We start from the raw sequence: 13,559 nt of genomic DNA on the forward strand, positions 1-13,559 counted from the left end.
CGAGTCAATGATATTAAGGCCCCCTTCACATGTAGGGAGAATAATGGTCTCCCAGGCCACCCTCGCTGCAACATCTGCCGTGCCATTGAGTCCACTCCATAAAAAATTTCTGATAGGTCTAATGAGCTGAGTGATGCACTCTTTAGACCGGCACCAGCAGGAACACACAAACCAGGCGGTGGCCAAGAGGACCTGGTTCACTACCACAACTCTAGATGCAAGGTCAAGTTTGGCTGAGCTCCAAAAGAGAAGCTTTTTCCTTATACTCTCCTGGTGTAAAATTCTGTGCTAGAGATGCCCAACCCTACCTGGCATGCCAAATACCTAACAAGAACGCCCCTCTAAATCCAGGAGAAGCCAATGTCAACTCCCCAGCTTGAAGTGTCCTCATCGCTGATCCAAAAGCCAAAGGATTTATGCCAATTAATGTGTGCTCCTGCAACTGAGCAAAAGATATCCAAGGCTGTTCGGAAAGCATCCAATGATTGCTGCGAGCCCTCAATAAAAATGGCAGTGTCATCAGCCAACTCACAGTCCAAAAGCTCCTGCTCCTGTCTCAAGGGCAACCTCAGCCCATATAAACCAGCCCGAGATCTAAGAAAAATACTCATAGCTTCAGCCACAAAAAGAAAAAGAAAGGGGGCTAAAGGGCATCCCTGACGGACTGATCTGAAAATCTGAAACCTATCACCCCTTACCCCTCCAATCAAAACCTGGCTGTGGGCTGATCTGTAAAGGGAGGCCACCCCTCTAATCCATGCATCTGAAAATACGAATCGTAGAAGAGTGCCCTCAAGAAAACCCCAATCTACTCTGTCATAGGCTTTCTCAAAGTCCAAGAGTAGTATTGCCAACCTCTACCTGCTCTGCATAGCCCACTCTGAGGCTTCCCAAAAGGAAAAGATGTTATCAAATATGCTCCTGCCATGCACAAAGCCTGTCTGAGTATCATGGATGAGGTCTAGAAGAAGGGGCTGCAATCTGATGCTGATCGCCTTGGCAAGAATTTTGTATAGAGTGCCCAAAAGAGTGATGGGTCTTCAATGGGATACAAAATTCCTGTTGCCACCTTTCGGGATAAGGTGTATAAGTCCCTCGGTAAGTGAGTTAGGCATCTCACCCGAGTCCCAAATGCCCTGTAGGGCTGAAGTAATATGATCACCTATCATATCCCAAAAGGCTTCCCAAAAGGCTATTAAAAAATATGGAGTAAGACCATCTGAACCAGGGCACTTGCCCTTATGAAGGGCGGAGAGAGCAGTCTTGAATTCTGTGTTGGTAAATCATGCATCAAGTGAGCATATCATCTCTGGTGCGACCAACACAGGTAAACGCTGCCAAACCGCATCTCTAGTCACATCTCTGGCATGTGTGTCAAGGTCTTTTGAAAGAAGGGAGGCATAAAAATCTGTCGCTAAGTGCATGACGGTATCTGGATGAGACTGCGAAACCCCGTCAGAGTCAATAAACTGCCTGACACTCTCTCTACTATGTCTAGGACCAAGTGTAGAGAAAAAGTGTTTATTGACTGTCCCTCCCATCTATATCCAAAAAGACTCCTGTGCGTGGAAGGCATACTCTGCTCTCTGATCTAGCAATGTCTGCAAGTGAGCCCTTGCTGCAGCAAGGCGCTCTTGGATCCAAGCGTTTGGGGTCGTTTCTGCTCCTCCCTCTACAGGGCTGTCCATTGCCGGCGGATACCTATCTTCCGCCTGAGTAGCTCACCTCGCCTAGTACTAGCGGCAGAATGATAAAAGTCGTTGATACTAGCAAGTGCTGTGGCCACATGTGAAGGTGCGGCCACCCCCCCCTACATGTGAGAAACCCAGATCTCCAGGACTGCCTCTGTGAGAGTATCATCTATGTATAAGGCATCGGGGATCTTGATACTGAAAGATTGTCCTCTTAGATGGGGCTCTGAGATGGACAAAACTACTGGAAAATGGTCGGAGGTGGAAACACCAAGTGAAGCAAACTGTCCCCCCTCTATCAAGAGACCAGTCATCCACATAGAATCTGTCAATCCGAGCATGGATAGGCATCTGCAACCGACGGTTCGACCACGAAAACAAGAGTGACTAAGATTGAATATGAAATGCATCATCTGACCAAACATCTCTGCCACTGAATCTGAACAAGAAGGCCTCCCAAGCTGCTCTCTCAAGGGAGTGAATACCACCTTCTCTTCCCCCTTTCTTATCGGATGGTGTCTCAACCATGTTGAAGTCACCTCCAATAATCCAAGAATCTGCAATGTCAACCCAAGAGAGCAACTCTCTCCAAAAAAGAACACAGTCCCCTCTGTTGTTTGGAGCGTAGAGGTTGAGAAAACCAACCTTACGTCTGTCAACCATAAGCAAAATCCACTGGGCCCTGGAGGGGGTGATGGTACCGTGTCCAATGACCAGAGGGACGATAGAGTCTAAAAATGATATGCAAGTGCATCCTCTGGTTCCCAAAGTAGGAAGCCAAAATGTCCGGCTTGAAAGCAGCTTACCTAATCTCAGGCATCCAGTTTGTGTTCCTGTGGAAAAAGAATGTCTAAGGAACCACCTGACACACCTGGATGAAGCTGATTCCTTATCAGCTATCTGCGACGGCGATGAGGGATGCTACCCAACCCCTGTATATTCCAACTGGCTATCCTCATCGGCAAAAGGAAGCGGGTTGGAATACCTTACCCGACCTGGTGGCGGAAAAAGAACCCTCTACCGGAGCTGAACTCCTGCCATACACACGAGGTCCAAGGGGAGGAAAGTCCACTGGTGAGAGAGAGAAGGATCTCTCAAGGGGGATGCCGATAACTAGCTCTCTGAAAGTGGAGGGTACAAAATCATCATCTGGGAGGTCATAAAGGTCCTCAAGAGCGGAAAAGGAATTCCGTTGAGCCAATCTTGGGGAAGGGGTCTGAAGGATTCCTACCAAAGCAGGGAAAGAATGTAAGACCCCTTTCCCTCTGTCAACAAAAGGAGGCACCTGTGCTGTGTCCTTATCAAGAAGTATTGCGGACGAGGTGCCAACAACCTAGGCTGCTCCTAATCCTGTGGTGGAGTGGGAGAAGGCTCTAAACAATAGCCTCCATGGTGGTAGCCTCCCGAGGCTCCTGAGGGGTAGTCTTCAGAGCGGCGGAAGTATGATCTGAAGTAGAGAACCCACCGGGGGCTAGAGGTAGTGCGGTGTGTAGGAGGGACTCGGGCAGCCCTAGGAGGAGGGGGGGGCTGTGTCTGAGGCGGTGCCTGTGGAGCGATAGGTCCTGCTCCTGATCTCTGTCGTAACCTAGTATGAGCTGGTTGCTTTTTTGGCCTCTTCTTCTTCTTTAGGCAATCTCTAGCGAAGTGCCCAGAGGATCTACAAATCCTGCACTGGTCCTGACGACCTGCAACCTCAAATCTCTGGCGAAAGAATGATCCATCAGGTCGCTGTAGCATGATGTGGTCATTTGAAATGTTAGGGTCCTCGACAAAGACCCTAACCCTGGGTACCCCATCCATCCTGACTGCCTTAGTAGCCAACGAAGGCTCGCCAGGAAGAGGTGGCATCTCTGATACCACACCAAACCTCTCACCAATAACTGAAAGAAGCCGGTGATAAACTGAAGGTAGACCAAGGAACCTGATGAAGACGGAAACTCCGTGCTTGTCCTCTTCAACTGGGTCAAAGCCCAGTTGAAAGGGAAACAAAAAAAATCCTCCTATAGCCTAAAAAGAGAAACCCAGTCTGTAGCAAGTCTCTAGTGACGTCCGGGGAATTTAGGCACACCTGAAAGAAGCCTCGTCCCATTAAACGAATGTCCTTAAGGTGGGGAGCGAGGTCCTAAGGAAGTGCGGCAAGCATCCAATCTCTAGCCTCTGATCTAGAGGGGTGGGAGCCATAGATACGTGTGAAGAGGGTCGTGGAACACTCATGCTCCAAATCCTTTTGCAACTGCTGTAGCTCGTCTTTTGAGAAAGTGACAGTTCTCGTGGCCGGTGTGTGGGGTAACGGATTGACTGAATGGGTACCCATTCGTCAATCGAGGTGGAAAAGGCCGACTCAAACACAAAAAAACTCCGTCCGCTTTCCTGAGGCCCAAGAGACCCCCAAAAGAAAATAGGGGTACACCTGATGAAGGGAGAGGGTGAGAGGAGGAAGGGAGAGAGAGGGTTGAGCAAGGGGAGGAGGAGTCAAAAAGGAGAAAGGGAGGGCAGCGAGGGAGGGGAGGAGAGGGGGGGGGACAATGAGGAGGGGAGAGGAGGGGAGGGTAGAGGAGAGGAGTGGAGGAGAGAGGGGGGGAGCAAGGAAACAACGTTGGGGGGGGGGCATGCTGCTAGCAGCACAGGGGGGGCACGCAGGCATGCAGCAATGCCGGGGGGGCCTGCGTGGGCAACACTGCGGGGGGGAGGGGCTGCAGCGCGCGGGGGAGGGGGGGCTGGCAGCAGCGCGGGGGGTAGGGAGGGGGAGAGAGGGAGGGGAGGCGGGGGGGAGCAGCAGGTAGGGGGGAGGGGAGGGAGGAGGCAGCGTGCAGGGGGTAGCGAAGGGGAGAGAGGGCGGGGAAGTAGCGGGTAGGGGGGAGGGGAGGGAGGAGGCAGCAAGGAGGAGAGTGAGAGCAAGGAGGGGAGCAGGAAGGGCAGTAGGAGGAGCAGGGAGCAGCAGCCTGGCATATGAGTTCTAGGATGTTGGTGCATTGGTTTTCTAGACCGCTGAGTTGGTCATGCATCCATGCTGAGACATGAGCCTCTGAGTCATGTTATGGACGTAAAGCCATGTGAGTGCTTAGTCCGACCTCTGAACCATGCTCAGACTTCAGCCTCTAAGTTAGCATGAGATCCATGTCTAGTTCAGACATTCCACAGAGTAGTAGATACCGTCATTGTCATGTTTTGTCCTCGGCTCCATTCCCAGTAGTCTCTCACCTTGCCTTCATGGGGGGGTGCTAGAATATAAAGCCAAGTTGAGCCAGTTTGGTGTGTTCTAGTCTAGTGTGTCCTATGGATGCCACGTGTCACATTGGGAGTTATCCCATATACATTGGTGTTCATATGTGTGTGTGTGTTCTATATAAGAGATGTACTTGTCTAGTGTCAAATCAATCAAGTATGAAGCTACAAGCTCTTTGGTCTACAGTGAGTACTTTCATTTGTTCATTGCTTAGTCATCTCATTTCCATTTCATTATTTCTTTCTTTGAGTATCATTTTCTCTCTCCCTAGCCTATTCTCTCTCTCTCCTTCTCCACCATGTGCCTTCACTCTCTCCCCTAAGACCCTAGAATACCACTTCACTCTTTGTTGCTCTCAACACTAGCAAAGTCCCACGTTGATCCCCATAAACTGTCGGAGGGGAGGTCCGATCGCTTCCATACGTGTTACTGAAGGACAAAGGCCACTGGTGTAGGGTGCAAAAAGTGTCTGCTATTGGCGACTACGGTGTTGATGCGATGCTACTAGCGGTGATGTCATATGCTATGGTGCAGTGAATCGCGCGACGATAGGTGCAACTATGAAATGGTGATGAAGTGGACTATGAAGCACATGATGCTGCAAGTGCGAGACGGAGTAGAACCCTAGGAAAAAGAAGAAATGGAACTAACAAAAGGAAAACAAGAAGGCCCATGCTCATAAGAATCACAATGGATGAGCAATGGGTGACAGGATGACCATGTCGACCGAAGTACACAAGTCCACCTCTCAATAGATATCTCACCCAAAAATCCCAACTCTCCTCAAATCCCCATACGAATGATGATCCGAAATCCTCATCCCCACCTCTTTACCCCCATCTTCATCCAACTCCTCCTTGCTAGAAATCTCTTGCCTTCCTCCCTATTGGTGGTCCTCCTATCTTCCTTAGCCATTCCACCGCTTCATCTCTTAATGGCTTTGGAAACCTATACCTCTCCTAGTCGGTGGGAAGTAACTACACCATGTGCACTTCCTAGTGCATCTGGCTGTGCACCTCCTAGTGCGTCTGACTGGTAGTGAGCTTGACCGAGTGAGATGATGTCCGTTGACATAACTCGTCCTTCTCCATGTGCTATGGTGGACCAAGTGGCCATGCGCTCGAGTCGACCAAGTGACCATGTCCACCATGAGAATGATCTAGAATCTAACAAATGATCTAGGTTCGGGGATGAAGGCTTATGGAAGTGCTAGTCTACGACTTCCATGGACCTAGTAGGGACCTTGGCTACTCTAGCTTATTGCTTAGAGTCTTAGATGAGCTTGAAAAATCCATAAAAATCTTAAGAATGATCTAGAAGCTAACAAATGATCTAGGTTTGAGGGTGAAGGCTTTGTCTACTAGAAAATGAAACCCTCTTAAGCCCTGTGCTGATGGAAGTGCTAGTCTAGAACTTAACATGCTGAATCCTATCCACGAGTATCTAGGGTCCTCTAATGAGGAATTATAGCTAGAATTGGACATCCTTTAAGATTAACCATGTTGCTATATCATCTAAAATTAAATATAATTTTGAAGTTACTTTCTAGATAAATACAACATTTATCGAATTTTGAATATTTGTTTAACATTTTAATGTAATTCCTCTTGTTGAACAACTGAGATCGCAATAAAAGATAAGCCAAAATAAAATGCCTTCGTACTTATTCATGTAAAAACAAAAGAATTTACCATAAGCTTATGAAATGGTATTTATGTTGATTGAAATTAGCATTATGATTCATAAAATCTGAAGAGGGAAAACACCTGTTTTCATTAGATTGTGTTGCACAATTCGTGACACTATCCTCTAACAGTATGCAATTGCTTCTCGAAGTCGAGTCCGCAATCACACTCTATGATAAGTCATACAAGTTATAATGACTTTTAGAGGTAGAGTTATTTAGAATGATGAAAGGAATTATTTTGACGTTGAAATAAAATTGTACATGGGAAATGGCCATATAATCTTTGTACTACTTCCATTCCTCAAATGTTTTCCTTTCAATAAATAACATAGTGGTACCCTAGTTAGGATCCTTTCTCATGTTTTTCTTCATGTTTGATATCTCTGTTCTATATGAAGGAGATATGATGTTCAATTGAATTGCATCTAGATAGTATTGGAAATGTAGCCTTGGTAAAATAAATGGGCAAATTTCACTTGTTCCTGAACTCATCATCAAGGTTAAATGGACAAATTTCACTTGTTCCTGAACTCATCATCAAGGTTAAGGATAAGACTCATCATAAAATACTTTTGAAATGTAGAAATATAACTTCCCTCCAAATTTCAGCAAATATAGACAAGAGATAGATGAAAGTGAGGGAAAGGACATGAAAAGACTCACAAAGGCACAAGAAGGGAGATCAATGTTCATATCTTGTATTAAGATGTCATAAGATTATTTTCAAGGTGGCGGAGTAAAGACAGGAGGGCACAACAGGTTACTCATCCAGATAGCAAGCAGCGATCCATTACGGGCTTCTTGCCTACACTGCCTAGTCCACCGTTGGGTGTATCTCGATGTTCTATACACCTATTGTATTGTATTAGATCAGACCGTGTCTCGACATGAGGATGATGATGTCAGCATGGCTGCATAGGTTTATGGCGGACATGTACTATGATTATCACTTACTATGTCTTCACAGTTTTCTAGCATGGGTTAGGATGCTCGCTTAGTAGCTCCACCCTTTTGCTCATTGTATCAGGTTTTTCTTCAATCTCATAGACCCATCGGTCTTTAGCAGATTTTAATAAAATTTCTTTCTTTCTTTCTTTCTTCATATCCCTCGTTGCCCTCTCCTTCCCCCCGCCCCTTCTCCCCTCGATCCACTGCCCTTCCTACACTCCAATTCCACTCCCTACCCCCCCCCCCGCCCCCTCCTCCCCGCCTTCCTTTATCTGCACCCTGCCCCCCATTTCCTGCTCTGCCCCTTTCTCTCCCATTCCCTGCCCCTCGCTCTCCCTTAGCCTCCTCCCCTCTCAGCATCCTCCCCCAACCTCCTCCCCTCTCCCTCTCCCTCTCCCTTTTTCTCAGCCCCTCTCCTTTCAGCCCCTCCTCTTTGGGTCGAGAGGACCTCCACCTTTGATTGGCCACTTCCATAGGTTGTGAGAACTTGCACATTTTCAAAAGAGGAGTCGCTGCAGCTCCAAATAATGTGGAGGTAGAGAGCTTCACCACCCTCTTTGCTTGCAACCCACCCTTCCGATTAGATGCTTGCTGGTTTACCTACAGAACTCGCCCCCTTCCTTTCCGATATTTGATTATTGGGACAAGGTTTCTTTTAGCTGGTTTTTTATTCTCCTCGGGCCGCAAGCACAATGCTCAAGGCTAGCCCCTTGGCACTTGGTTCTGAGAGGTAGGTCATAGGCTAGGGATTGGATGCTTGCTAGTTTACCTACAGAACTCACCCCTTCCTTTCTGATATTTGATTATTGGGACAAGGTTTCTTTCAGCTCCATTTTGATTCTCCTGCAGCCGTGAGCACAATGCTCAAGGCTAGTCCCTTGGCGCTTGGTTCCCAGAGGATCTTCCTTACACCTTTTACATTGGATTTCGACCATGTAGAGGAGCTCATAGGGGTTACATCACTCTTCATTAGATTCCTTGGTCTTTCACAGGTTTACCATCGACTGCTTGCTACGATCGGAGCTGCTTTTGGGCTGGTCAAAGAGATCCCCCCCTCCCCTATTTACCCTCTGCAACAGAGGCAATCAGGTTTAATGGGGCTCCCAGAGTTAGGGTGATCGTGTCTAACCTTAACATTTTAGATGACCACATTATGCTCCAGTGTCCTAATGGCTCACTTTTCCAGCACAAAGTCGTGATTGCGGGTAGGCAAGATCAATGTCAGATATGTAGGACCTTTGGGCATTTTGTTAGAGATTGCCCAAACAAGAAGAAAAGGCCCAAGAAGTCTTTTGGTGGTGGTGACATTACATAGAGGTGGATCGATATGCATTGCAACATGGATTTCCACCCCATATCACTTTTTGGTTGTTTTTTGAGGCCACTCGAACAATATCAAGAGTCTGATTGCTTTGTATGTAGAGGGTCTCACATACATGCCGGCCACCTTCCTCTTCTTTTCCCCCGCCCACCCATCACCCCCTCCCTTACCACCTCCCACCGTCCGAACAGCATATCCGGTGATCAGCTGCACCACCTTCCCCCCATCCATCCCTTCCTCTACCCAATCCCCCTCCCCCCCCCCCACCTTCCCTCCTCCCTGCTTTTCCTACCTCTCAACGTCCATTCTTTCCTAAGCACTTTGCATAGAGCTCGGCTTCCCCATCACAACCCCATTATCCTGCCCCTTGACCATGCCAAGGCATAGCTCCCACAATGCGGGCATAGGAGACTCCCCTCTATTTTCCTCGGTCCCCAAGGATGAAGCCTCGCCTAGGGCAGCCCATCTCGAGAGAGTGTTAATGGCTGGGGCCTTGGACCTATCTCGATGTCCCAGACACCATCGTATTGGAGATGTCAGCCTTGATCTTGCAGCCTCGCAAAAGGGGATTTATTGGAGCAATTGGGACCCCTCCCGTCTTTTTTGGGGCTTTAATTTTGTAGCCACAGGAGAGAAGCATTGGAACCCCCTTCTCTTCAACTTTATGATGTGGGATTAGATGTTCGCCATGGTGGAGGAGCTGTTGGGCTAGCAAAGGAAGGAGTTGTGGATCACCAATGGTTATATTGTCACCCTTTAGCTTGCTTTCTCGAGAGATAGATGAGGCTTGTGTTTAGGAGGTTGCTCAGCTTTGACACGTCACACACTAGTTGTTGAACTAGCGTGGAAGCGTGGTATCACCGTACAATCTACGTCAATGTAAAAATAGTGCCATACAATCTGGACGTTTGCAGCAGAAGAACATCCGTAGATTGTACGTACGTTGTACGGTCATCCTCCATACATTTCCCGTACAACCCGTACGGCAATTTCCATACAGCCTATATGCTAGTTTTCGTACATCGTACGGTAGTCATCTGTACACACGTGTGTGCAACCTCCGTACAACCTATGTTGCAACTCGTCAGCTTGTCTATCGACGCTCATGTTAGCCGTTCAACTTTCCTTCGTCCATGCATATTCAAATGCTTGCATTGTTGTCAGCCATCTAGAAACCTGCACCATCGTCAGACTGAGGTTATAGCCATTCGAGTTCTTGGACCAGCTTTTGTGCCACCCGCTTCGGATGAGGTGGTTTCATCTTTAATAAATTTGGGGCTTTTTGCTCTTCACTCTTTGCTTGCATCCATGGGTCCCACCCCTCCAGGTTACATGCCAAGGACTGGATGCTCACCGCCGCATTACCTTGAAACCTCGCAGAGCACTTCACGGATGTTTGTCTGCTTGGTCAAGGTTTTTTCCAGGTTGTTTTTGACTCCACTGATGTGGCAGCTACATTGCTTCAGCCTAGTCCTTTAGCATTGAGCTCCAGGAGGATCTTTTTGACGCCTTGTCATTGGGGTTTGACCCTGTGGAGGAGGACAGCCGGACAACTTCACTTTTCATCAGACTCCCCGGCCTTCCTCAGGTGTACCATCGACTCCTACACTTCGTTGGGGCCGCTTTCGGGTTGGTCACTGAGATTCCCCCTCTCCCTGGGATGCCTTCTTTAGTAGCAAAGGCAGTTAGGTTGGATGGGGTACCCTGGGTTAGGGTCATTGTCTCGAACCCTAACATCACGTATGACCACATTATGCTTCAACGTCAAGATGGCTCTTTCTTCAGACAGAGAGTCAAGATTGCAAGTAGACAGGATCATCAGTGTAGGATTTGCATGACCCTTGGGCACTTTGCCACAGATTGCCCAAGGAAGAAGAAAAGCCCTAGCGCTGGACTTGCATCACGACCCGCTACACATCCTGCTACCCGCGCTATTGGACCTTCTACTTCTTCATGCCTAGGACCTTTGGCCTCTCGTCCGGGTCCTTCTTCTTCAGCGTGTCCGGGACCTTCAGCACGTCCTACTCCAGTCGTCCCTCGCTAGGTGCCAGTCAGAGTTGGTGAGCCAGTTACCCTTCATGAGACTATTGTTGTTGCCACGGGGGGCACCCGGCTACAGGCAGGAGATATTCATGTTGGAATATGAAGCCAAAGTGAGTCAAAAATGTGTGTTCAAAACTAGACTCACCAGCCTGAGCTGTTGCTCCTCCCTACTCCCTTGCTGCCCCCTCTCCTTCAGCTCATCCCTTAGCCCCCTCCCTTACCCTCAGCCCCTCCCCCTCCCTCAGCCTCTCCCTTCCTCCCCCTACTCTCCCTCTCAGCCCGCCCCCTCCCCTCTCAACCCGCTTCCCCTCCTCCTCTCCCTCTCAATCCGCCCCCTCCCCTCTCAGCCCGCTCCCCCTTCCCTGCTCCCCCACTCCCTCTACCCCGCTCCCCTCACCCCCGCCTCTACCCTTCCCCTCGCCTCTACCCTCCCCCTACCCTTCCCCCGCCTCTATCCTTCCCCCTGCCTCTACCCTTCCCCCGCCTCTACCCTTCCCCCCGCCTCTACACCCCTCTCCTCTACCCTTCCCCTGCCTCTACCCTTCCCCCCGCCTCTACACCCCTCTCCCCCTACCCTTCCCCCGCCTCTACTCTTCCCCCCGCCTCTACACCCCTCTCCTCTACCCGCTCCCTACCCCCGCCTCTCCCCCCTCGCCTCTACCTCCCTCTCCTCTACCCCCTTCTATCCTCTCCCGCTCAGCTGCCCCCTCCCCTCTCAGCCCGCTCCCCCCTCCTTGCTCCCCCGCTCCCTCTACCCCGCTCCCTCCTCCCACTCCTGCCTCAGCCCTCCCTCTTCCCCGCTCCTGCCTCAGCCCTTCCTCTTCCCCACTCCCTACCCCCCGCATTCTTTTTCCTTCTTCCTGTCTCCCCCCTCTTCCTTCTCCCGCAGCATTTTTTGGAACAGACGGAGCCTCAAAAGTGTCCCAATTGGCCTCCTCACCTCGATTGGCGATGAATATTCCGTCAGCCAATCCTACTCCACCTCCACCGGCCACGAGAACTATTACTTTTTCTAAAGACAAGTTGCAACAGCTCAAGAAGAACGTAGAGATTGAATGCTCTACCACGTTGCTCACACGCATCTTCAGGTCTCACCCTTCCAGATGCCAAGCCAGAGACTTTGGATGCTTGCGGCTCTCCCGCCAGACCTCACCCACGATTGTTAGATGTTCATCTTTTGGGACAAGGTTTTTTCCAGGTTGTTTTTGACAACTCCAGAGGCTGCGAGCACAGTGCTCAAAGTTGAGTTTTTGCACTTGGGACATAGGAAGATCTTTTTTGACGCCTTTGATATTGGTTTCGACCCAGTGGAGGCAGATAAGGAAATCTTTTCGCTCCTCATCAGATTTCCCGGGCTCCCCCAGGTTTACCATCGACTTCTTTCTGTTATTGGGGAGCGTTTTGGCGCGGTTGCTGAGATCCCACCCCTCCTTGGGTTGCCATTGACTGTAGCAGAGGCAACCAAGGTTGATTGGGTACCTAGAGTTAGGGTCCTCTGTAAGGATCCTAACCTCACAATGGACCAGGTTATGATCCAGCGCCCGGATGGTTCCTTTTTTTGCTAGAGATTAGTGATTACAGGCAGGCAAGATCAGTGTAGGATATCCAGGACCATTGGACACTTTCCCAGGGACTACCCCAGGAAGAAGAAAAGGCCCAAGAAGCCCTCTGGTACAGCTACCGCCCCACGACCTCGACAGGGGGTGGTATAGGTCCAGCACCTACTCCTCGACCTCCACATGGCGGTCCTCCTCAGGATGGTGGTATAGCTCCTACTTGCCAGAGTGCTCCTCCACTGAGCTCTCCTTTGATACCGCCACCTTCTACCTCAGGTGCCTCTCGACCTTCTACCTCAGGGGCACCCGATGCATACCAGTGCGTTCCGGTTCGTGTGCAGATTCCTCCTCCAATTCACGAGGATACACTAGTGGACTCTGCTTCACCGTCCCTCCAGTCTCACCTCACACAGTCCAAGACGCTTCAGCTACAACCTCCTCCCCGGTTGCAGCTTCTCCCCTAGAACCAACGGTGCCAGACACTCTTCTCACGGTAGTAGAGGTCTTCGTGGCTGGGTAGACATGGTTGGGTAGACACTGGATCCAGAGTAGTCCTCACTTCCTCCCTTGGATAGGGGGAAGGAGATGGTTTGCACTATTGATCCTTCTCCCTCAGAAGGAATCCTTCGCACTCCAGTGTCTGGTCTGATTCACAAGAACTCATTTTCAGCTCTGGCAGATGCTTCAGATTTCCCACAGGAGGAGGTTGTTTCCTCTACTTTTGGTGAGCTAGTGATTGGGTTTCCTGTTGATAGGGCTTCTTTGTCAAGTGACAGGGTTCTTTCCCCTGTTGATTTTCTGCCACTTGGTTCCATTCCTTGCTCCTCGAGCCAGAGGTTTTCCGTTGTTGAGGGGTTTGTTTCTGCCACTAGGTTGAGTAAGGTGTTCCACTCTATATCCTCCCGTTGATGAGGATTATTAGCTGGAACATACAGGGCCTAGGTGGCGTCCCACATCGCCGTCGCAGGTAGCTGATCCGGAATCAGTTTCATCCAGGTGTTACTGGGGGTTCCATTGATATCTTATTTATTCAGGAGCACAAACTGGATTCTAGAGATTGTGACAAGTCATGTAAGTTGCTTTCTAG

General features: G+C 49.6%; 1 protein-coding gene across 1 annotated transcript in view; it reads right to left on the reverse strand.

Annotated features, from left to right (window-relative positions):
* LOC147895861 (uncharacterized) overlaps window positions 1-13,559 on the reverse strand; it is a 128,005-nt gene that overhangs the window by 42,077 nt on the left and 72,369 nt on the right. Inside the window, exon 6 of the mRNA XM_087382884.1 lies at window positions 6,684-6,772. Within this exon, the coding sequence (XP_087239010.1) occupies window positions 6,684-6,772 (89 nt within the window). The remainder of the gene's footprint in view (window positions 1-6,683; window positions 6,773-13,559) is intronic.

The sequence above is a fragment of the Dipteris shenzhenensis genome, chromosome 12 (assembly GCF_047967505.1).
Source record: "Dipteris shenzhenensis isolate YYH24624 ecotype China chromosome 12, Dip_SZ_1.0, whole genome shotgun sequence".
NCBI classification, from domain to species: Eukaryota; Viridiplantae; Streptophyta; class Polypodiopsida; order Gleicheniales; family Dipteridaceae; genus Dipteris; species Dipteris shenzhenensis.